The sequence below is a fragment of the Anser anser genome (genome assembly GCF_964211835.1).
Source record: "Anser anser genome assembly, chromosome: 4".
Taxonomy (NCBI): Eukaryota; Metazoa; Chordata; class Aves; order Anseriformes; family Anatidae; genus Anser; species Anser anser.
In genome coordinates, this window is record NC_139724.1 from 33,423,103 (window position 1) to 33,449,186 (window position 26,084).

Below are 26,084 nucleotides of genomic sequence, written 5' to 3' on the forward strand. Positions count from 1 at the left end.
GAGGACTTGCCTGTCTTATGTTGTTTTCAATAGCTGCTGGAAATCTTGGCACCCTTTAAACTCCTCCAAGCTTTTAGCTGCTTTTCATTTTCTGAGGAAAAGGGAAGAAGCCTGTCATTAGTCACACGTGATAGTTAACTTGTCACGTTTTACAGATTATTCCTTTTTACTTCAAAGAGTAGTTGTTGAAAAGATACACCAGCCATCTCCTGTATAACAGTTATTATTGATGTAACTACTAAAAATAACATGATTATTTATATGAACACAGTAAGATCAGTCATAATACTGATTTTCTATTGCGGATTGTTGCCTCCCATGATGATCTTTCAAGGATTTAAATTTATTTTATTCTCAATTTATATCCATTCACTCTTGAAAACATAAGAAAACAAAATTAAAAAAGAGGAGTAACTTTGTTGATCTTAGTTTTCTGTGAGCTGAGAGGTAAGAGCAATATTCTTGGTGTATAGACATGAGCTCTCTATTTCTTCAATAACTCTGTGTTGATAATTGTCAGTTGTGATATGGCTTTTGGGGAAAAGGACTTAAGATTTTAATTTTATATTGTTTTCCTATTACTAGGTGATGGAGTCTTTCAGCAGTGTCCTCAGTGCTTTACCATTTTCCTCTAATTACCACCCTATCCTTACCCCCACGGTATTTTGCAGTAATTCTCGTTTCCTTAAGTATCAACTTCTAAGGTAAAAACATGCCCTGGATAAAATACTACTCAGTAATTTGCTATGGTATTTTTCTCCTCCTTTTTGAAATGAGGAAAATGCATATATATTTAACATCTCAAATACAAGAACTAAGGCCATGAATTTCTTGCAGAGAAGTGTTTATAGAAAAGTTCAATGGTTTCCTCTTTCTATTTTGTGTTGACTGCTTTAATTTTGTTAGTGGGTCTCTATTAGTACATTTTATATCATGATTCTGTTGTAAAAACTTCTGCAGCTTGAACTCAGGTGAGTTAGAAGAAGATGAGCAAGAAATCTTTCTGGGTTAGGTCTCTTCTGTGTAATGTTTTAGCCAGAGCATTTTTCCTGTTTTTGAAGAGAGAGGAAATGGGGTTCTGGTTCATGGAGTTAAGATCTAGCATTCCTCTTGATGTTGTGAAGACAGAGAAATTGCAGAATATATTTTAGCTATAAGTAATCCAAATTCTGTGTGTGTGTGTGTGTGTGTGCATGAACCTCGCAGGTGATTGTGTTGCTAATGAATCTGTGTGCCCTGCCTGTACAGAGCAAGCAAGAGCATTGTGCCTTTTGCAGCTTTTTGGACTCTGCCCACAGTCACTGTCTGAAGAGTTAAGGGAATCTGTCTTGAAGAGCCTGGGCTTTTACCGTAATGGCTTAAAAGAGTTTTATTCACCAACTTAAACATGCAATATGAAGTTATTTGTTTCTGAACAGAGAATGGACATTAAAAGTTAATGTTCTGTGCTGATGTTCAAAGCGTACAAATGAAGATCATGTGGAAATACTACGGAAAAAAATAATGTAAAGGAAAGAAAGGATAGATCCATAAAAGGAAAATTTATTCTCCTACGCTAACAGGACCAAGACCTATTGAGCAGAAAATGTTCCCTTCGATTCAGCAGTTGAATTCTAAGGAGGATTTGGACATCTGCAGTTTGAAACATTTGTATGAGTATAGCTGGAGGTCAGAAGAATGCAATGAGTGCTGGACTCTTGATTTGTTCGTATAAAATACCTTAATCTGTATAAAGTAATTAGATATCATACTTACTTTATCATTATCCAAAGAAAAAGTATGTTGACTGCTTGGAGCTCAAGCTGTTTCTTCTAAACTTTTGCCCATGAAAGGTTCTAATTCATCTTCCACCTCTGATATTTTACTTTCATGCCACTCAGCTGAAGCACTGCTAAATTCCCATAGTAATTTCCCATAGTAATTTCTCATGTTTCCCAAACTATTTCTTCTGTAATCTTATTGTCTGGTGGGTTTTGTATGCTATTTAATGTTTTATCTTGTATTTCATACCTTACCTGTGTTTACTAAGAGGAATTAGGATTGCATGACGGATCTTCCATATCCCCATTGTATTTCCAACCCAGAGCTAAATTTTCTTTTAATTGCTTTCCTGTGTTTGTCCCTGTAATTGATAGCAAGGGATGTTGCTCTCTTGTGCTCTTTAATACCCACATATCATCAGCTATTGTGACTCATCTAAACTTGTTTTGCAGGGAATTGATCAGAACAGGGCAAAGTATGGGACTGAAAATTAGCAGTGCAGGCTAAAGCGGTTTGGGACATGGAGGCAGAGGGTTAGAGAGGGGGCTGTCCTAAGAGGCAGTCCTAGGAGATGGTAAATTTGGATGACGAAGCAGGGAGAAAATGGGTGAGGTCTGGTGAAATAAGATTGTTGGGCTAAGAGAAGCAGGTGAACAGAAGGGAGAGAGATCTTACAGTAGACCCCGTGTTGTGGGAAAACTGGAATTGTCTTTGTTCAAAAAGACTTAGGTCTTTTTGGCTAGGGCACGGAGACTTGATGAAAAGCCTAAGAAGGCAGATAAAAAGTTGGGACCAGATTATAGTAAGGAGGAGAGGTAATTAAAAGTGGCCACACAAGAAGATTAGAGGCAGCTGGACTTAATTAAATTTGCACAGGGAAACCTTAACTGTGTTTGTTTTGTTTCTCTTTTTTTTTTTTTTTAAATTTACTGGATGCTTAGTGTAGTTTTTCACATGCTGTCAGGTTTATGTTTGACATAAGTCATTAAAGGAGCACTTTAATTTTCATGTCGGTTACTCTGACCATTTTGCACTAAAACAACATGAATCGCTGGTAAAGGATCTTAAAGAGATTGCATAAGGGAGCAGGATGATTTCTTATCCAACAGAGGCTGCGTGTGCTGCTCTACTCTATCTTGTCTGCTGATCAGTCTTGAGTAAAGAAAAAAAAGTGGTAGCAGAGAGATGCTGGGCAGGGTGATGTTAGAGCAGGAGCAGAGAAACTTTAGCAGCTGATTTGTGTGGAGGTTGGGGCTGTGAATTGGCTGGATGAGCAAATTGAGGTGTGTATACCTTTGGAAGAAGTGGCTTTATGCTTGGAAAATGCATGTCTACTTGTCTTGCTGTAGAACGCAATGCACTGAGAATGATGCATTTTGCTTCAAAGCTACTGAAATTTTAAAAAAGTTAGATGTTCATCTTGCTCAGATGTACATTTTCTGATGATGGAAATATAGAAGGTGTGTTAATTTTCCAGTTCTTCATAAGATATTAAGCTCAGAACTTTATGACTGGAGGAGGCCATTGCTGTGATCCATCTTACCACCCTGTGTAATGCAGCAAAATTCATCTCCTATAATTTCTGTTTAAAGCTCATAAATTTAGTTTAAGGTGTGGCTTTATCTGAATTGTCTTGTCTTCTTTAAGTCCTTGCATGAGGATAATTGTCCAGTACTGTAATCTACAAAAGTGCTGGTTTCTACCTTAGACTTTGTATAGTTTGTTACCAGTTACTGCATATTGGCTGTTTTGGTTTGTTACTTGTTCAAAGTCTTTCCCATATGCGAACGTCGGGGCTAGTAATCCAATCATTACATCCAACATGTTCTTTTTACAGCACGTAGGATACTTGTGTGCAGTGCTGCCTATTGTCAGCTATCATGGCCATACGGTCCAAGTCCTTTTTTTTTTGGTCTAGAAGGGGGGTTTGCAACCTTATTGATGTTTTTTGTTGTTTATTTCTAGCTGCTTCCTGCATTTAATTCTCTTCATAGGCATGTTTTTCAAATGGATTTAACAGGTCAAAGGTGGCTGGCGGGGCTGATGTTTAGTCACCCTTAGGTGCATTGCCCTTAGTATTTTATTCTGGATCAAGAGAATAAAATCTCTTTTTTCAAGTGTAACTCCTGATGGGCCACGCTCGCAGTGCAGCAGGAAAACACAGCTGTCCCAGCACGCCTTTTCAGGTGAAGCTAAGCCAGGAGCTGTTCTCCGGCTTATCGGGGATGCTTCAGCCCTGGGGACAGAGCTGCTATGGGGGTAACAGCCCTCTCCCTGCTCCCCGAGCAGGTCTGGGGTTGCTGGCTCCTCCGCACAGCTCCGTTTGCTAATGCAGACCTTGTGCCGAACTTGGGCAGGCTGCACGTACGGGGGTTTTATTTTCTTTCGGAAGGCAGAGTGGGATGTTGACAGGAAATTGTGGAAGATCCTTGGCTTGGGCGGGATTTTTCTTTTCTACAGTCTCTTTTTTCATCTCTGAATTACAAGTCAGTATTATTCAGTGTAATATACCTCGTTTTTTACAGGGTTATCTATATTAGTATGTTAGGGTTTAATCCAATATCTAAGTTTTTTGTTAACCCAATTCCTTGTCTACCAAATTGGTAATCTCAAGAATATTTATTCCGTGAACATCCACTTCTCATAAACCATGTTGTAACTGAGATTTGCCAGATGTAACTCTTCTCTTTTCACTGACTGCTTTTCTGTATCTCTCACTTGGAAGCTAAGTCTTTATAACCTTTTCAAGTTTTGCCACACAAAACAACACAAAACAGCCTCGCTACCCCCACCCTGCCCTCTCTGCCTCTGACCTCCTTTCCTTTTTTTTCCTGACTTAGAGTTTTGAGTGATAAAAGGGCCTAATAGAGAGCCAGCAGTACATATGGAGATTTCCAGGTATTCCCACAGTTATGTTTTTACAAGTTTAAAAATGTGTAATGACTCTCGGATGTGCTGGGGGGACTGAGAGGTTTTGGTGGGAAAGCAAGCCGCGGCGCGCTCACCTTCCTCTCCTCACGGAGCGGAGCCTGCTGCGGCTGACAGTCCTGAGGACTTTCCCTGTACTTCCCTGGTGTTGCTTGGCACTTCTTACAGCTGGTTTTGAGCTACTGTTTTTCTGAGTTATTTCTTTAATCTATTTTCTGTGCATGTGAAATGGATAAAGCCAAAGAATTCAGCATGAGCAGCATTTAACGTTGAACGTAGTTGGAGGCGTGTTCTGAGGCTCGGTGTTCACTGTTGGCTCCCTTCCAGGACTTCCGTTTTCCTGAGGGATTCCTTGTATTTCCATACAGTGACCTGCTGAAAGTGTTAGGAAACTTCCCTGAGTGTTGCCTGCCAGACTTGCTGGCCGAGTTCAGCGAGGTGTGCATGTTAACACATATGCAAGCATTGCCGCTGCCCTGTCACGCTTTGGTGGCTGTCAGAATTTCTCACTCCAGCCTGAGGTGGGCAGAAAAAGCAACAGCTTCCTGGTACCGATCTGGCAGTATGTTGTACTCGATGCTCCTTGTGGGTCCCTTCCAACTCGGGATATTCAATGATTCTGTGATATAAGTATGGGGCTCAGAGTGCATGTGAAGGGGGCCCAGCGCTAGATGAAAACACATCTTAGTTCTCTGGTAGTCTTCATCCTGCAAAACAATAATCCCTTAGTTTTCCATATCTACCTTATGAATGGAAATGATTGCATCTTGTATATTAGCTGGCAGCAGTTAATTCTGCAAGCACTTGCGTGACAGAAGGCAGCTTTAATGTTTCACATCTCTCAGATAATGTACGTCCATCTGTGCTTCAGCGAATGTATCACCTCTTTGCATATTGATGCTTTCTGATGTAGCACTGCTTGTAATTAAATTTTGATAATGTATTTTATATGCTCCTGGAAAAAAACAAGTTGAGTTTGTTCGTTTAGATACAGGGTGAAATGGAAGTTGTGTTTGACTGAAGCTACCCTTGTGAATCGATGGTCACTGCAAGAATGGAAGAATAACTAAAAATACATAATAAAACTAGCATATCGTCTTTTTGATTGGCTGGAATTTCATTTAGGCCTGTTATTAACAGTAACATTAGAGTTATTTTTGTCACTTAAGCAGTTAGCAGAATCTGATGCATTTTATTATTATTATTGTCATCTGATGTGTTATTTTAATGCTGACCTTTCATGTTAGTTGCTTACAGGTAAAATTGAAAGTATGTTTGAAATTATAGAAACAGGTGTAGCATTTACAGCTTTAGCAAGTATGTCCTAAACAGGTAGTTGCATATATTTAAAATAAAGCTGGTGATACTGAAGAATGTTTAAAACTCTTAAGCTTCATTTATGACTAGAGAATTGTGGTGGAAGTTAAAACTGTTAGACAGGGAAGGTGTAGATTTCTTATACAGACCTTTTAAGTATTAATTTTTTAAGTGACTAAGTGCTTCAAAAAATCCAAATCTGCTCACTTTTTCTGAGAAAGTAAGATGTACTGTTGTCATGTTCATAATGCCTAAACTATGTAGCAAGCCTGATAAATAACTTGTGCTAGCGTCAGGTTGTATTCACAACCACATTTGAATTGCATGATGAAATGGAGTTAAGCATCACTCAAATATGCTGAGAAAAAAGTTAAGTGAAAATATATCTCTTAGAGTGCTCTCTTAATGGCATCTTTCTCAAGCAATACTTAGTACGTATAGAAAATTAAACATGTTTATTTCCGATGCCCATTGCACTCAAGGTTGGAGTTGTTAGCTTCTGGTTTGGGTCACGTGCAACCCAGTGCCCTGCTGGGTTTTTCCCCTGGTAAAAGCAGAAGTAGTCAGCACAGTCTCTGCTGTTTCTATCATGTCCTTGCCTTGACATGTATAGCTTAATTGTCTTTTATTGTTAGCTTCTAGTTCATGGATTGGAACTAATTGCTAGTGGACACTTGCTTGGAATGCATTTCAGCTTTTCAGTTCATGAGGATTTATTTGGGGGCGATTGTCATGTGCTTAGATATGTGGAAACTTGAGAACCATGTCTTTGGGGTTTAAGTATTGTTTCCCTGCAGGAGAGGGAGACCAAGTGTGCAGAATGCCATCTATGAGTTCCTCTCAAAGCAAGACTTTAAAACCATCTGTAAATGTGTTCCTGTGGCTTTTACATTACAACACAATGAAATGGCTTGAGCTATGGTTTCGGGGACCTTCCTGTCCCCTCAGCAATAAATTTAGTATTTTTAAAAATACCATACAGCAAAGATGGCGTTTATCTGTTCAGACCTCTGTCATCCAAGGCTCTAGAGTTTTCTGGTCTGATTTGAAAAACAAACAAAACAAACGAACAAACTGACAGGTGGTAGACTTCCTGAAGATATGGAGTTGTTCTTTTGTGGATGTGTGGGTGGGAGAAGAGTGGGTTGAAGAATGTCTTTCTCTACTGAAGGACTTGTGGAAATAAAGTCCTTTACTGCTCCTACTGTGAGACAGGGCACTTGTGCTCCTTTCCAACGCTGTCGTTGTGCTTTCTGAATCCCTTGTATGGCTTAACATGCTGAGTGAGAGCTGTGTGTACACCTGAGCACAGGGCGCTACGCACAGCTAAGAAGCTGGTTGTTTTCTCTTGGCACGTATATTCACATGCAAGTAGTTCTGAAAAACTTAGGAATTTTGCAGAATCTAGTGTTTACAGAGATCATGCTCAGACTATATGATAGTAGAAATGACTCTCTTGATAAAAAGTTGACACCATACTGAAAAAATTCAATCTGAAGTTGAAACTGCTCCTTGTTGCTTGGAATTTCAAGTTGTTGGGAGTAATACAATGTAGTAACATTTTTTATGCCTTATGTAATCAAAAATATAGCTTGTAATTTTCCACTTTTTTTTTGTTGTCTCCTTAGAATGTGAAAGCATTTGCATCTTCAGATAGCCTAGCCAAGGTCCAAGAAGTAGCAAGCTGGCTTTTGGAAATGAATCAGGAACTGCTCTCTGTGGGCAGCAAGAGGCGACGAACTGGTGGATCTCTTCGAGGTAATGCTTCCTCAAGCCAAGTAGATGAGGAGCAGATGAATCGGGTTGTAGAAGAGGAGGAGCAGCAGCAAAGACGACAACAAGAGGAGCAGCATATTGGGAGGAATGGGGAGATAGGAGGAGAAGAACCTGGATTTGATGACAGACATGAATCCCAGCAGGAACAGTTAGAAGAAAATAACAATAGACTTATTACAGTGGATGAAGAATCCACTTGTAACCAAGAGGAAGATGATGATGAACATGCTGGTGATCAAGAGGAGGAGGTGGAAGAGGAGGAGGAAATGGACCAGGAGAGTGATGATTTTGATCAGTCTGATGACAGCAGTAGAGAAGATGAGCATGCTAACAGCAACAGTGTCACAAATTCCAATAGCCTCATGGACTTGCCCATTCACCAGTCATCACCATTCTACACAAAGACAAAGGTGAGAAACTGATTTTTTTTTTTTGTATTCTTAATCTTGGTTAACTCTGGATTTTGGAAAATATCTATATATAAACTGAAGCTGAAGTTTTAAACTGAGGCAAAGACTTTGTTTCCTAAAGAACTTAGTTTGTGGACTACATAAATTCTTAAACTGTATTGTTCTAACTGTTAATAATCAAAAAATCTGCAGGCATTTGACATGAATAAGTACTCATTTTAAGGGATTAGAGCTCTTGAAGACTATTTTAAAAAGAACAGGGTTGTTTTAAAAAATATTTCATATGCTGACTCATACCCGTAATAAGACTCTCCAGGGGTTATTTATGATGTTTTCTTTTTCAAAGCAGGCAAGAAAAAAGGTAAGCGATTGTGCGTATATGGTGGTCTGTGAGATCTAGTTCAAAGTGTTTGTCATGAAAAGTTACTGTGAAATATTACAGAAACTTAAAGTTCTTCCTTCTAGACAGGTCACAGTGATTTCACTGACAACATATGGATTTAAAAGAAAGTAATAGCGAATCATTCGTTTACAGTCATTGCATAATGCTGTATGATATTCTGCTTGAAAGGAGCTTGTAAATTGTGTTTACTGATTGAGAATTTCAAGTTTGCAACAACAACTTGAAAATAAATAGTACCATTTTTATTGTTACAGGTATCACCCAACATTTTAGATCCATTGTTCATTAGGAGTTCACCATGTTTTCCAAATACCTCAAGAAGAAGGAATTATCTTAACTTTTAGCAGCAGCAAAATCTGAAAGAATAATGATGGCGGTGATGCTGCTTAATGAAAGGGAGGAACAGGGAAGTGGCTTTGTGGAAGAGCATTGTTCTTAAACCTGTGTGCCAATTTTGTAATCATCATAAATTGGTAATAAAACACTTTGTTTCCTTCCACCTTTCAAAAATAAAACAGAAAACCCTCAAATTCTTACAACATACTTGTCTTTCTGAAAACTGATATAAAACAAAATCACAGAATCAATTAACAGGGCTCCCTATTTGTATGACTATGAATATAAATGTACTGATAATCAGTCTTGAAGATACACTGGAACAGGTAAATAGGATGAATATTTGCTTCTTGAAGCTGCAGCAATATGTTTTTGGTATTGCTGATTAGTTTGTTTAGAAAAGTCATAATGTTTTCATGTGATTTTTTTAGGAAACGATACAACTTTATAATTCTACTGTGCAAGCTTCTGAAGTATACGCTTTCTAACTTGGAATGAAATGCTGTGATGCAGTCAAATTTCATGTCATTCAGTTAGCTTTCTGCAAGCTGTTTTTAATCTGATGATTTGGTTTTCCAAAGTTCAGTGTTACTTGTTGATGATTGTATAACAACTTGCATCCATCCAGTTTGGACTTGATACTTAATGTAAGATATGTTTATGCTCAGAAATACATGTAAAGTCTCTGACTCAAAAGCTTTTTTTTCTTTGTAACTAACCATACTCAAAATATGTATGAACTGAGCAGAACATGATCAGTTCTGAAGCTTTTTTGTATCATCTCTAATAATGAATGCAATTTTCAAAAATATTTTAAGGCACATTCAATGTAAATCAATATTTCAAGGAAGTTTTGCCTAAAGGAGCTTGTCTCAGAGATTTTCGTATAGATACACAATTTCTGTGTTGTCTGATAGTTGCTTTGCATTTTGTTTCCATGCAGTGCTGGCCATTTTCATCTGTGCTGTGCCCTCAGGCTGTGCTCCTGCAAGAACTGTTTGGGGAGCTAGGTAGTGGAAATCGTCTTTGGGAATTGTTTTTGATTCATGGTGTGACTTTATTTTTGATAGTTTTAACTGTATACCTGAAGGAGCAGCACAGGTAGAAAGCTGCTTGAGCTGGCATTGCTCGAGGTCATTGTTATGCAGTAATGCTTCATTAATTCTTACCAATTCCTTACTAAAACAAAATCTAACCATAGGAACACATTCTGTGTTAGGAAATACTGTAGAAATACTGCTGTGCCAGAGCACGCTTATTTCTACTCTGGTAATTCATTCATGACAAATGAATATGCTGCTTTGGGGAAGAAAAAGGGGTATTTGTAGGTTTATCGGCAGTATTTGTTTGTACTTGCTGGAGATGGACTCATCCCAGGAGACTCAAACCTCGTAGACTTACTTGTGTTTCAGATATGCTTCTCAGCATTTGTAGTCTAGTACAGCTCTTCTCCTTGTCGCTCTGGCTGAGTTATGGGCTCCCTTGCTGTATTCTCTATTCCTGTGAACCTTGCTTTGCACCACCAGTATCAGCTGTGGGGACTGAATCCGCCGCTCTACTGTTTCTATGTCAGATGTAAACCCTGCTGCTCAGAGGCGTACGTTGCAGATCCAACGCAGTTGCTAGCTTGATATAGCTGTATGGAGCAATGCTGGCAACGTACAGGGTGTTTTCATCAGAACCAACTATCAGGGGATAGGAGTGAAACTGAATAAAACAGCAACTGCTACAGTCGTAACTGTTTTTGTGCACTCATATGAACTTTTGGATATCTGTTCTTCGTCTTTCTGTTTTTCTTCTCCTTATAAACTACTGAATAAAGTCTCTTTGTAGTATGTTTTTTTATTTTTTACTTTTTGCTTATTGGCCTGTGGGATCATGTGATGTTAAGGAAGGACATGGCAAGGTTCCCAAGTAACATGGTATATGCCGGTTGCGTTGGGCACCCATCATCTTAGACGGCCACTTGACAGCAGCAAGCTGACTGTTCTGGCTGATAAACTCAATCAGAATGGCTAAAACATTTTATATAAATGTTTTTATATATTTATAATGTATGTTTACACAATATGTAGGATTATATATAAATGAAATATGAAAATATTTTCTTGATATTACTGTTCCATGGAAGCAATTGCAGTAATTGTTTCCATAATGTTCTGAAAATGTTATGACTAAAGGGTGTGTGCCCTTAAAATGAGAGGGTACAGGAGAGTCTTTGTTGCATTCACCAGGAGTGCCTTAGGAATCTAGAAGGGTCTTTGTGATTGTGTTACAGTCCCCTGCTTAAAATGTTAGGCTGCTTTGTGTTGACTTCTGTGCAAGCTAAAGAAGATTGTTCAAATGTTTTTGCTTTTTATAAAAGAAAACAGTCCAGCAAGGCAAATCGGTCAGAACTATTGGTTGTTTCAGTGAATTGTGTTTAAATTTCTGTACCTTTATTCTACTCTGCCTTTTTACTCTGTCTTTTTTGACCATTGTATTCTATTGTTTTCCTGCTGAACTGAAGAGCTGTTTAACTTGTCTTTATTTTGTGTACATAAAGTGATCAAGTTCACTGCTGAAAGGTCTCCTACATGTAGGTACTTAGGGCACTGTGTCCAACAGACATATTTTCCTATTCTCATTATGGTACTTCCCTTAACACTGATTTTTGAACATTCATCCGAACTGTAGATGCTAGAATCTCAGTTCTTGCAAGGAGGCCAATTAAAATTTATTCATACTATGTATTGCCTGTTCACGTTACAAACAATCACATTAACACCTTTGACTGCAGCAAGGCATTGGGATTTCATGTCCGGCTGCTCTGCCCAACATGATGCAAGACTCTTTCAGAGAGCTTTCTGTTCTGTAAGTATGGTCTGTATTCTTTGCAACTAGAAAATTGAATTGATGCTTGGGTGTGTTCAAGTGAATAGTTTTCTTGTACCCAGTGTACCCCCATTAGATCCTTAACAGTTAATTTTCACTCTCCTCAGTCTTTCTCCTGTCAAATGTTATTTGTCATGTCTGTTATATAAAAATACAAAACAGCACAGTAGGGTAAAATAAGTAATACATGCAAGGCTTTCAGGAATGTGCTCTTGATGCTGATTCTTTTCTGGTTGCAACTTATGCACAGCATCCATTGCCAGTTCCCTTTGATGACTTTGTATCGCTTGAGTTCTTTAGGAATGATTGTGCTACAGTTAAACCACAACATGAGCAAACATATATTTACAATATATCAGATATTTCGTAGCAACTGCCCTTAAATGCTTTTATCCCTCAGTAAATGTGGTATTCTGTAACACTGCAAGGACAAGAAAATATAGCTGGTAGCCACTGTCACTGGGGAATAGCTTACGTAAATTAACATCCTTGCTTATTTAAGATTTTGTTTGCCTAACTATTTCTACAACTTCTAGTTTTTAATATTAACTTTAATATTAACAGCTGTCATCCTCGGTATAATCAAATCTGTTGTTTTTAATTGCTTTGTTTCCATCAAGATGAGTTGTTTTTGTTTAGTTGCTTTGATGTTTTCTTAGAGGAGTAATGACATCTCGATTATCTTAGAAAATGTTCCCATACAGTTTAAATAAGATACAGGTTTATTTGGCTTTGGGTTGGACTTGAAATATATTGCAGAATGGTGAAAAAAGAAATCATGATCACTTACACCAAAGCTACCACAAATTTTTAACTTTGATGTATTAGTTTTTCATTTATTTAAAATCCTACGTTATGTTTTGTCCTATGTTGAAGCTACCTCAGTTAGGAAACAGTCACTTTAAAAAAATAAAAATAAATATTCCTGATAAGAGTTAGTTACGTTCCAGTGAATATTGTTAAAATTTTTTATGATTAAGACAAGTAACTACTTCATACCAGAGTACCAAAGCCAGTTAGGTGCTCTAGGTCATGTTGTGGTATCAAGGTATGTTTCCTTTCTTACTCCTGCTTGCATGCTTGAAGCTGGTCTCTGGCAAAAGAGGAGAACAATCTGAAGATTATACAGAACCTAAAAGATACGATTTATTATGTCTAAGGCAAAAATCTTGTGTTGTACAGGTAGGAGACCAGTTGTTGGGAGAGGTGCGTGACAGCTTTCGCTCATCTTGAAGTCTGCATCTCGCCTTAGACAGGTGCTATCTTGAATTTTGATATAAGCTCTTACTTTTACACCACACCCTCCAGTTCCTGACAGGATTTCTGGAACCATTTAATATTTCTCTACAAATTGTGTTTTGAAGGGAGTAAATGGAAAGCACTGAAGGTATTTGCATGTATTCTGTAGGGACCCGAATTTTAAAATCTCTGTGAAGAGGTAGAGGTAGATTGGCCATGTGTGGCCGTGCTCAGTGGTTCTGGACAACAGGTACTGCTCAACAAGAGTCATTGTAGGCCTAACAAACCCTCTTAAACATTTACTTTCTTTCTTTTTTTCTATTGAGGTTGTCATGAAGCTTAGAAAATTAGGGTATATTAATGTGAAAGTGATATTTCAGTGGTAACGATTTGGATTGCACTTGAAGCATTATGTGATGGCGAGCCTTACTCCTCCAGAAGGGTCAGGCATTCGGCAGGGTACAGCCCTGCTCTGACTTGCCAAGTCAGAAAAGAGATTAGCTAAAATACAGATTAAAAACTTCTTGAGGGATATAGAGTTGGATCTGTAACAACAAAAATCACGTTGATACCCCTTCAGCAGTTGCTGTATTTGAGCATTTGCTGCATTATTTAAAGCTAATAATTTGATTCCTCTCATGTACAACATGCAGCAATGGTAAAGGCTGAGAAGCAGCTTATTTTTCTGGTAAAAGTGGTGCACTTTGGTTAGAGTGACCTCTGATTCCAGGTTCCATATTCACCGTGCCTGTTTGACCACAAAGGCACTGGGAGGTGCGAGTGTGTGAGTATCAGCGTTACACTCCTTGTTCTGTTTGTCCGTCGACCTTGGAGGGTGGCGGGGAGACCAAATAAGCTGGCTTGGCTTCAGTGGAGCTAGGTCAGCGTGTACCACAGGCTTGTTCCTGGGAGCTTACATTTCCAGACTTAAAGTTCTGAAGCAAACCTCAAGTTCAAATACTTAGCTTTGAGCTCCCCAGTCGTGCAGACTGGGAGAGAATTTTTTACTCTGTGGTGCTTGTTCCGAGCTGGTACATAGAGCACAAGGATATCAAAGATTTATTTTTCAGTAATTTTGGTTTTGTGTGGAAGGATAGTATCAATTTTTAAAACTAAAGGAAATTAAGTGGCTATTGTAAGGAAGATTGCGCAGGGCAGTTCATGCCTGTGTGAATTGAAAAGTGGCTCCTATGTGCAAGTGTAAATTTATTGTTAGGTTAGGTTTAATTTTTGTTTATTGTTAGGTTGTTATTTATTTATTAGGTTAGTAGCAAACAAAGCTTTTTAGAAATACATGGAAAGAAAGGATAACTAGAGCAATGCTGACCTTTGGGAAGTGAGTGTTTATTTTGCATAAAGGCAGTACACTCAATTTAGGGAAGGTTGGAATATTGTGTGTAGGTGGGGTGGTTGTCTTGCAGCAATGTGTGTTAATATTTTTACCCCTTTTTCAGCAGCAGAGGGTGCTGCTATTGCTTTGCTGCAGTCTTATGGAGAGTTTTGCTGCGTTGCTTTGCAAAGGATTTCCCTCCTGCAGCTAAAAACTTAGTGTGTTTTTTAATCTACAAAATAAATACAAAGGAATTTAAGAATTTTATTCTATAAAAAGAGATTCCTTTTTTCCCCTTTATTTTTTTTTGCAGGGATCACGCATAGGCTATGTAGATTCTTCATGCCTTTCATCTCCTGAGATGTCTAACAATTATCACAATGCTTTAAAGAGTTTTTAAACCAAGTAATAATTCATTTAGTCGTGTCAAAATGGGTACATGTTAGGAATTGCTCTGACTGTAAGAAAAAAAAAATGTTGGCAATAGAATTTTTTGTTCTTCTCGCTTCTCCCTGAGATTCTCCTTCCTAATTAAAGCTGCTTTCATATCACCGTCTCGAAAAGATTAGCGATGTGCAAATTTTTTCCTGCCATTCTCCCCCTTTGGTTTTGTGAACCACAGCATTAAAATACAATGAGATAAGATGAGTAAATGACTTAAGATAAATAAACAATTAATGGTCTTTACAACGGCAAGGCAGAGCTACTTTTACGTTACTGTGACAGTTTAAGTATTTTGGAGCAAGTTTTGTGTTTTTTAAAAATAATATTTTTGACCCTTCCAGTACAGAACCTTATTTTTCTGTTGGATGGTAATAACATTAGAAATAGTCACGCTCTTGAGATGAATATCAATTAACACTTACAACCTTTGACTTTTCTCATTTATATACTGCGCAGTTTAGTTCCTGATGATTCCAAGCATGAAGGATCATTTGGAAAGGTTCTGCGACTGTCATTAAGATGTAGTTTGTTAAATATTAAAGTATCCATGGAAGGAATGCAGATTCCCAGTCTCTCTGTAGGTAACAAAGTTCTTCCTCTTCTGTGCTAACCAGCAGCATGTTTCTTGACTTCAAATACCAACCTTTCTTTTGAAAAGTACTTTTCTCTTGCTTTGCTTTTACTTGACTTTAGGTAATGGGATCATTTGCTGCCTGATATTTGCTGAGGTTTAGCTGTATTCTCACATTTGTAAGTAGAATTGTCCCTATGCTTTCACTTGCAGGTAAAGCTGGCATTAAAAAATGGCTGCTCTGCTGATTTTCTGTAGTCTGTAAGCAGATCATGAAGCTTGCTAATTGACACGTGTGTTCTGCTTATAATATGCAGTTATCCCAGATATAGTGTGTGTCTTAACTTGGCTACCGAGTTCAGCTTCCTGCTGCAAAATTCTTGAGGTATCTAGTAATTAAATGCTATGTTGAAGTGTCCCTTGCAGTCAAAGGACAGAAATCTCTCCTACAATAAACGCTTTCTTTTCTTTAATGAAAGGTGCTTTACTATTTTTCATCGTGCTTTCTAGAAATTTTACTACAGATTTAATGCACAGTACTGGTGTGCAATTTGTTTTGTTGACAGTTGTGTATAGACAGGAGAATCAACAATCTCAGTGCCTGGGAAGGAAGAGAAGTTCGACAGAAAACATTGACGCTGACAGTTTGGGTCATAGTTTTGATTATGAGATGGTATTTAATAAGGAGGTTTTCATTGATTTTTGCCTTCGTTATAGAGAGATGTGTGTTTTCTTGATGTGGAAAAGACATAGTGCTGATTTAGTCCTCTCTTTCCCTGTTACAGTGATCACTTACTGGACTAAAGACCTAGCTGAGTAAGGCACAAGCAATTTTCTTCTACTTTACCAATAATTGAGGTCAGTCTTTCAGTTCCAGTCTAGGGATTTACCTCAACTAGTCACACTAGAAAATAAAACAACAGAGCTTTTGCTTGTGCCAGATTTGTCTGTACAGATATCTGACTCAAATGTTGAATCGCACCCTTTGTGCAGTGAAGACACGGCCTGCATCTCAGAACGTATACCTTCCTTATTTCCTGATCGTCCTTACAGGCACATTTGGTAGCTCTTTCTGAACATATGTGTAATTCCTTTGGAGCCGTATGTTTGTTGACATGTAGGCATACTTCCAGCCCTTCCCTGCAGCAGGGAAAAAGCCAGCCACCTCTCTGGCAGGGAAGCAGTCTCTTAGACTTGCTCAGAATTGATGTGTTGGTACGAGGCTGTATTAACTTGAATTGTCTTCTAGTTTCTTGGCCTGTGCAGAGCTCCTTAAAGGTAAATATTGGAAAGGAACTTGCTGGTGTGACTCCGACTGCCCTACCAGATTCCTAGATGGCTTTGTGTAGAACACATCAAATTGGTTCTTTCAGAATAACTACTCGAGGCGGTGTCTTTAGTTGCACACTTTGTTTTGTAAGTTTTGAAATCAGCATCAATTAACCACCTAATTTTGCTCAGGATCTTAGTACGCAAGATGAAAATCAGCTTTTTAAAATATACGTTGCATTTTTTAAGAATGTCAGTAACACCATTTCAACTTGTGAATTATAGGGCCATGCCATGATGAAGTAGAAATCATGAAAACATGCTCGAGAATACTTTCAGTATGCTTACTCTGTGGGGATGCATTGCTTGCCTAAGAAATACATGGGGGAGCTCTGCCCCACTTAAAAATGCCATTTGTTCCTTATGTTGTTCTTGATTATGTGGCAGGTGCTGTTGCCTGATGTGATCGTTAGCCCAAACATCCCTAGTCTGTAGTGATACAGCTGTATTTACTGAGCATTTTGTCAGTGGGTGCTGCTGCTCTAGGTGTTGATTTTAAGCTGCTTCACCTTTTGGGGCTTAGCTGAAGTTGTTATTAGTGGTTATGAAACTTGATGCAAATGGTGAATCGAAGTCTGAAGAAAGTAAAACTTACTGGTGAGTTAGTTTTTGGTTCTGTTTATTATTTTATTTTTCTTTTTAAGGATGGTCTTTTAATACTAATCTGGCTACAAGTTTACGTTTAAAAATGTTATGTTCAGTACAATTATTTTGTTCACTGATGTTTTATACTTACAAAAATTGAGATATGAAATTAGTTTAGAGAGGTGGAAGAATAGAAGGTGATCTGAGGAGCACAACTATGTTTAACAGCTGCTGCAGGACTAACATTTTTTCATGACTCATTTGTCACTGCAATCTGCAAACTAGCAGTATATCCTTTACTTCTGTAGAGTCTTTGTTATCTGCACAACATCTTGGTATTCAGCAAACTGTACATAAGGAAATAATTTACATATCTTTACAAATTCTTGAGTATAAGAAGAAAATGCAGAGATTTCTGTCCCAAGTCAAGCTGGTCCAAACTAACTATTTCTCTGTAGAGAATCTTACTTCTTTTTATGCTTTTTTTTTTTTTTAACCAAAAGCTGATGTTTTCTACTGATGCTACTACCCAGCCAAATATTGCATAATATGAAATGGGCAAATTGTGAATTTTAGTATTATTCAGTTTAATTCAATCTTGGGAGATAGTGGCTGTGCTTTTCAGCTGTGTCATGAAATAAGACTGTTGATGCTTATTAAATTTTAATGTATTTGTTCAATCCCTGGTGCCTCTGCTGAAGTAGAAAATGTACCTATGGCCTCCACAGATTGCCAGCAGGGATAAGTTCCACCTTATTCATCATCAGAAGTCATTATTACTTTTAAGTGAAGTATGAGCAATGTTTCCTGTAAGTGCAAAGCACTTTCTTATTTTGTGTTACTCAGCTGCTGGTTATTTGTGTCTGGCAGAGGCAGGAGACCCTTTGTTGTTCTCACATAAGTTATGGAGCCTTTCTGAAGGATGACAGCTCTTGCAATCATTATTAAGCCAAATGTATTGAATACTAAAAATATTAATAAACAACAAACAACAAATAACACATACTGTTGTTTTTTTACCAGTGTTAAGTCCTTCAATTCTGATCCCTTGGTCAGATATTCTAAAACACAGAAAATAAATCACTTAATTAAAATGAGCAAGGAAAACTGGACATGACACAGCTACATGGAAGAAATCAAACTTTGTGTAATTCGTTATGGATCCCTTGTTCTTGCTAGATGTAGTGTTGTACATTATCCAAAGCCAAGTATATTTCAGCAAGGATATTGTTACCCTGAGGCAATTACCCATCTGCACAATTTTTGGCTTTGGTGGAAAACCCCTAGTATTGCATGTCCTTTAAGTAAGTATTCCAAGCTCTGTTTTACATGCATGCGTCTTTATCTGTTTTGGAGGAAAAAAAACCAACAAACTATTGAAACTTTTCCGATGCTTTGCCAGTGAGAACACTGTGGTGCTGCTGCCCTGTATTTGTTTGTTGACAGAGTTTCAAGTACAAACATCAGGAAGACAATTCAGCTCAAAGCTGGATCTAGGTGTCCATATAAATATATATTTATATATATTTATTAAATACTCATAAGTATTTTAGATGATGGGCAATGTTTGAACAAACCAGGGAAAGCCAGTGCCTGTTAAATAAAAATACAGGCAAGAATCGTCCTGTCCCATCTGTCTCCCCCCCCACCCACTCAAAGGGGAAGAAAAAAGGGGGGGAAGTAAAAGTGGCAAATAAAAGATCAAGATGGTATCCGTATCAGCCAAGTGCCATGTCTTCCATAGACTACCTGCTCTTTTCTGTAATCTAGGCATCCTTTACTTCACATATCTTGAGCTTTATAAATAGCTTCACAGCCCTTTGCAGTATGCTGTTAACCAGCTGAAAAGGATTAGGTAGCTTAATTGGTTGCTATCAAATGAATGCCAGTATAACAATTGGTTGCATTTGTTGCATTTATTTGAATTTTACAGTTCTAGTGAGAAAAAAATAATCTTCTAAAAAATAGACCTGGCCGCCTACATTCTTTCATTTCAAAATGTAATACTTTGCATTGTTCAAACTTCTATTTCTGGCATATTTTCATTTTATTTAAATAAAATAGCTGGATATAAGAGTCTTATTTTGATGTCAGGGTATACAAGAGGATTTTTTTAATGCTAAATAGTATCTGGACATTTTTTTCTTCCTAGTAAGAAAAAAGTCTGAATGTATTAGTGGCAGAAATATTTTTAAGAGCTTTATGTTTTTTTGGGGGAATGTAACTTTTCCATTTAATATGCGGAAAGGGAGAATTACAAGCCAAATTTATTTTTTAGTAATGGTTTCTAGATGCTATTAAAAAACTAATACTTGTGATTTAAAGTATTTTGGAACTGGCCTTGTATATATTTTGTATGTGTGTATACACAAGTAGATAATTTCTCACTTATAGTCTTGCATTTTACATGAAAATACTAGAAAAGTTCCTAAGAGAAGTTGAATTATTGTGTATGAAGTTAATTTTTCAGTTTCCTGCTTTGTAAAGCAGCCTTCTTGCTAACAAAACCACCTGCTTCCCCTTCCCCCCAGCTTGTCCTCAGCCTGGGAATTTGACTTGCATTTTAATCCAGTGTTAAATATTGCATGACTTCTCTACCTGTTGTTGCAGTCCTAATTCTTGCCTCAGCTTTATTTAAAGGTGCAACAACAGCATAAATAAGTGGTCAGCAAATGAATTCCTGCATAGCAGCTGTAGCAGTTCTTCTTAACAGCTGGTGCAACTCTGGCTAGATTTAAATGTACTTAACCACCAAATTGTTTTATAGCCAATGAGGATTGGGCAGACATTTCTGGAATACTTGGAAAGTGCAAGATGATGAAGCTGGATTTCTGTTACATACCTGAAATTTTTAATGAAGAAAGAAAGACATGTGCTTCTAAGATGGCTAAAAAAAAAAAAAAAAAGATAATGACAACAAGACCCTGTAGTACAGTAAATGAAGTTAGAAAGTTTGTGGAGCAAAGCCAAATGATAGTTTTCTGATTATAAATATGTACACTCACAGGATGCTTAAATATGGTAGGAACTATTTAAAAATGTATATGGTTAAGTATATGTCTTAATGACACAGTAATATCATTAGTATTGACATATTGTCATGCCAATATGCAGTTTACTAGAAAGTCTCTATCTTTTTCATAAATACTTAATGTGACCTTACAAAAAGCTTCCTTGTGCAAATGGTCTCCTCCTACTTCTGTCAAATGCTCTTCTGCACTAATAACGTATGGACTGAGGGCAGACATGTAGCAGCATGTTCCCTTCCCTTTCTCTTGATAATAAATTTTGTTTGAGATGCTTAGGAAGCTTTTTATTGGTGATGTCTCTTCAGGACCATTGTTTTATGCTAAGGGATCCAAGGAGAAGTGACCTGATAGCTTGAAGTTGCTGAAGGGTTGACATCTTGTCTACTTGCTCGCCACTTCCATACACTTTTGCTGTTTGTGTTTGCATTATCATGCATCTGGCTGCTTTATGAGCTGCTTACATTTGCCAAGCTAATGTAAAATTTACTAAGTGACAACAAAAGCTGAGGGTTTTCTGGCATCCTGCTTATTGAAGTCATTTCAGAGCAAACTGCAAGAAGTGCTGCAGCCAGCTTAAGGAAGTTTGGAATCAAGTTGCCAGAGCAAGGAAGGGAGGTGAAAACCACTTTTTAAAGAAAACAGCTGTTAAACTAATGCTGCACCTAAGTGCTAGTGACTTTGTCAGTGTGAAGTCAACTAATTTACAGATTGTATCACTTCTTTCTTCACTGACTTCTAGCATGTTGAATAACCTGTAGCTGAAATGGGGATGTTGATGTCATCGGTCTCCTAAGTCAGCAGGAAATTGAGAGATTTAAGTTCATGAAATGCATTTTTTCCTGTAAGAGTTTTCAAAGCAGCTTTTTATAATAGTTGGGCATTGTGTAAAAGGGAACATAGGAACCAAATTTCTCCATTCCTGTGCTTTCTTTCAGAACTTTTCAGCCTTGTGCAAAGTGCTATCCATCTAAGTGTCAGTACACAACGTCGTAGTTCAGCCTGAAAAAATGCAGGTGATAAGGGCTCTATCTTATTCTCTCCTTAGGTTTAAAAGGCAAAGGAGAGAAGGTATTGCATAGCTCATGAAAAATGAAATTATTGGACACTGCTGGGCTAGAATCAGTAGCTGAGGAATAGGAATAAAAGAACAAAAAGAAAATGTAGAAAAATAACAAACCAGAAACTGAAGGAGAGCCTGGAGCAGAGCAATTGAACAGGGCTGGAAATCTGTGTGATGTTCTGTTGGAACATTTGACCGCTTTATTGTTACAGTGTTTTATTTCTTCAGCTTAAAAAGTTTGAAAAAGGGGAATAGTAGATTTGCCTTTGACTTTGGGTCTCTTGCCAGTTTGCTTGTGTTGTGTATTTTCTCATTAGTAGCTGCCCACAGGGCTCAGAGGTATTCTCGAGTTTCTTCAGCTTGATGTGCTATGTTTGTGCATCAGGTGAACCACAGCTGCCCGTCACAGTTTTCTTTTGTTTGCAGCAAATGTAGAATTAAAATAGTACATTAAATTCACTTTAATTCCAAGCTTCAGTTCACAGCTAGTACATTTTTATCATGTTTGAAAGGGTTCACCCTCATGCATGGGTAATCTTTTCTCAGCTGATCTGTGGTAATGCGTTAATTTAGTATCAGTTCACAGTGGATCTGAGTCTCTACTTTGGAGGGCAGGGGGAATGTCCTTGCTGGTAAAGGAGGATGAATCTGCATTTCAACGGGGCATAAGTTAATATGCAAAATGAGATACTGCAAGGGACTGATAATCTGGTTGGTGAGAAACAAGGCAATTTGGTGATCTCTGCTTTCCAGCTGCAAGCAGGCAATGCTGCTCTTCTCCTTTTGCTGCTGGATTCTCCAGCTGACCTTTCTCTATCCTATATTTTTTAGGCAACTCTGATCTTGAGAGATCAGAATGATCCCTCCATTGATTTCCCTACATGGCTTCTTCAGGGTTCTGGGTCATTGTATTTTTATACACACAGATTTTCATACTGAGTAAATTGGGATATGATAGAGAGACTCTTGAGAGCTTTTTTTTTTTTTTTGGGTGCAGTGGCACTAATACAGTTGGGCTAGTTTGGTACAGCAGTGCCTTGTTTCTATGCAGCTTATTCATTTGCCTGTACAAAGCAGGCTCATGTGTAGTATATCAACTGGGAACTATTTGTGTACTGGTATTAGAAGTCCTTCACAGAAATAAGCTTGGGACCACAGTCACCGTTTAAGAATAGTTACTAGTGTAGTTTGCTTTGCTCACAAAATGGTTCGTACTCTTTTCTACACACGGATAGGGACCGGTGTGAACGTTAGGAGAGGAATAAGGCATGTGTATAATCTAAGTTCTAGTGCATTCTGTTTGCAACAACTATGCGGAGCATTCTGAAAGTATTGTTTGGGAAGTATATAATGAAATACATTCAAAGGATAAATTCTAGTGTTCTGTTTCAATATCTGTACATTATTTTGAGAAGGTGACTTTTAAAACGTTGCAGTGCTCCGCTTTATCCATTTGAGGGCAGCTGTTCACCAATGTTAAGAACTGTTGAAAGAGTGCCGGGGTTCTGCTTTCTGCATTTCAGTCTTTCTATACTTGGAAATATTCAATTTAGGCCTCTGTAGGTCTTGAATTGTTGCATCACCACATTAAAACGTCATAAGTTCGTTTAGTCTTTCAGCAGGATTAGTATCCAAAACAATCGTGAGCTCTAGGAGAAGATTCTGTGAAGTTTGTGAGCAAGCCGCTTTTTGTTGCTGTGATAAATTCTTACAGCTATGCCTTAAAGCCTCCCACAGTCAAGTGTTCTGAACAAGCAAGGGAGTTTCATAACATTTTATTTCTGGTAAACAGTTCCTAAAAACCTCCGCTAAAGGTTCACATTTAATTGCTACAGAAGATATAGAAGTTAGGGGTGCTTACTGCATGCTTTCACTTTACAGAGATGTCCCCTTGCTGGACCCTCAGAAAAGAAAGAAAAGTCTTCTGCCTTATTAAGCATATAGTTAACCGTCCATAACAATCTCAAACTGATATTTTCAAACGCAAGTTTTCACGCACTTTTATGCATCTAAATAGAGTGATCTGTTTTCTAACATGACAATGGGTAGGCACTTAAAAAGAGCATCGTTGGAAATCAGTCCCAATTTGCTCAGAAATAGGATGCTAGAAAAATGTATTATGAAGCAGTAAGGCTCAAATTTCTGTAGTTTCACATTTGTCAAGTTTATACATTCTCTCTGTATAATATTTAAAGAAAAAGCTTTTAAAGATGAAAGCGACAGAACTATTCTTTAAACTTTACAGTTAGAGCTTAAATGAGAAGTATATGTGTAATGAATACAAAAATAAATTATATATAATATATGCAATATATTGCTGACACTTCCAAGATAGCGAACCCTCTCCATTTTTGTCTTCCTCTTATTGCTTAAATTAGACTGTGTTGTATTTTCAGGCTAAGGACTGTCACTGATTAAATGTTTATAGCTGTCCAGCATAGCTTGGGGCCCTTGAACATTACTGTAAGACAATTAATACCTACAGTCAGTAATGTGTCATGCATTTAAGACTGAAAAAGAATGATGATGCATGGAAACAAAAATGGGCCAACAATATCTGGTCTGCATTTTGATGATGCCAAAAAAAAAAAAGGGTAAATGGAGTGGTCAGAGACAAAAACTGAAGCTGTTCCTTTTGGTATGGTAAAGTGTGAAATTTAGTGTAGTCACTTCACGTACGACAAAAAAGTAATCCTTATTCTGCTTTGGCTTTATCCACTTAGTAAGTAGGCAACTCTGAAAGTGAACCTGATACTTTTTTTTCAGCCAGAAGTGTGTCCCTGTGGATTTACTTTAGAATATCTGCTTATGAATGTTTGGAAGTTACCGAGGAAAAACGGACATACGTTGGCACTCTTATCTCAAACCACACAGAAAAGTAAGGTCTGATAATTGGAGCTCTGTGTGGAGAGGTACGAGAATAATCTGCGATGGGAGCCTTGAGCCACGAGTGGGGCTGGGAGAATGCCTGGCTTTATTCTCGCCTGCTCCCGAGCTGCATGCAGAACTGTAAATGGACCAAGTCGCGTCCCTGTTCTCCACATTGGTTACGAGCTCATGTAAAAGGAGGAGTAAGACTGTCTGTAAACTGGTATGCTACTAGGCTCTGATACCAACTGATAGCGGCTGGTATTAAAATAGAACGATCTGCCACGCTGTCTGATCTTCCTCTCAGCAATTGCGCAAGGAGACAATCTCTTAAAACAGTTTTTCAGCAGTTTCTCATAGCACACATGCATGTATTTCTGTATGCCATTAAATGAAATATGGCATATTCCTTAAGCTAGAATCTGAGGCTTGCTTTGTATGTTTGACAAATACTCTGTCTGAATCTTGTCATGTTACATGCCCACTATTTAAATATTAAATTACATTAATAGAAATACGTTTTGGTAAACTTCCCACTTTGCTGGAACAATTGAGACAGCAACTGGTACCTCAGAAATGGAAAACTTTGATTTATTGCTTTGCTTTGAAAGATTTCAATAGAGAAGTGTGAGTTGGTTGTTTTTCCTCTGTTCGGTCTTTCAAGGTGGAAATAAAAGGCGATATTTGCCCCCCTCTTTGGAGTACTTCAGTGAGGCTTCCTTGTCTGAGTGAAACTGAAATCCTAAGACACCTTTCCAAAGCCTTCTAGCCAAGTTAAAGCCTAATATTTGTTGTATAAAATACCAAGTCCTTCAGAATGAAGCTGTAAAGTATGATCTGATGATAGTGCTGTTAAGTATAAGCTAACGATAAACTGCTTTTTGGTGTTTATAGGATGAAGTGTAAAGAAGGAAATGTAGGGGGTCTTTTAGAAGAAAGTATACATCTAGAGCTTGCTTTGGAATGGTATTTGAACGGAATAGTAGCAAAGAAAAATAGGTGCATGAAAACACTGTGCCATCCAGCATTCTCTCCCAGCATTTCCACATGCGGTATCTGTAAAGAAATTTAAAGTTCTTTTGTCCAAGAGGCATTTTCTTATAAGTAAATGGTTACTGTAATGTATATATACCGAGTGAAACATTTTGGATTTTTGTATTTTTCTGTAAAAAGCATTCAACAAGTAAATGTGTAGTCGGGGAGGCCCTTTATATGCGAGTGAAACATGATGACAGGTTGGCTTTTTTGAAGGGGAAACAAAGAGCTAAGTGGAGATGCTAATACAGGCATATTTTAATGCTGTCTTTTGTCAAGTTACAGTGTTGTGCTTCAAGCATTAAAGCATTACTACACTCCCTATTTTGCCCTTACATAATTATACAGTTAATTATCTTTCCCGGGTTGTGCATAAAGGGACATGCAAGATTTCTTAATGGTCATTTATTCACTCTGTTTTGGGCTATACTGGCTCAGTTCGTACAAGGGCTTTGATGGCTTTCTGCATCTTTTATCAGTAATTTCATAAGATATTTTCACCGGCTTTTGTCTCTTTCTACTTAGTTTTGCTCAAAAAGGTTTTCAAAATTTGAATACATTTTTAAGAACTGTGTTTAAGTGTAGGGGTTGAATAGGGTTGTGGGAACTTAACAGCATTGTATGGAAGCTAATTTGATCCAAAAATGATTTAAAATTGAAGTAAACTAATTGCAGATAATCTGAGTAATAAGACATGGCTGTTTTAGCTTGCTTTGGTGGAATAACAGCTTATTCCAGAAAATGGCACTCAGCTGGGGTTGTTGCTGAGAGCAGCCTCTCTCCATCTCC

The 26,084-nt window shown here is 37.8% G+C and overlaps 1 protein-coding gene across 10 annotated transcripts in view; it reads left to right on the forward strand.

Moving 5' to 3' along the window:
- FBXW7 (F-box and WD repeat domain containing 7) overlaps positions 1-26,084 on the forward strand; it is a 167,971-nt gene that overhangs the window by 62,193 nt on the left and 79,694 nt on the right. For 6 of the 10 annotated variants that reach the window (XM_083836374.1, XM_083836373.1, XM_083836375.1 and 3 more), the window contains exon 2: positions 7,635-8,192. In XM_083836374.1, coding sequence (XP_083692500.1) covers positions 7,704-8,192 — 489 coding nt within the window. In that variant the 5' untranslated portion in view covers positions 7,635-7,703. The other 4 variants (XR_014584458.1, XM_083836378.1, XM_083836371.1 and 1 more) reach the window with 4 other exon arrangements.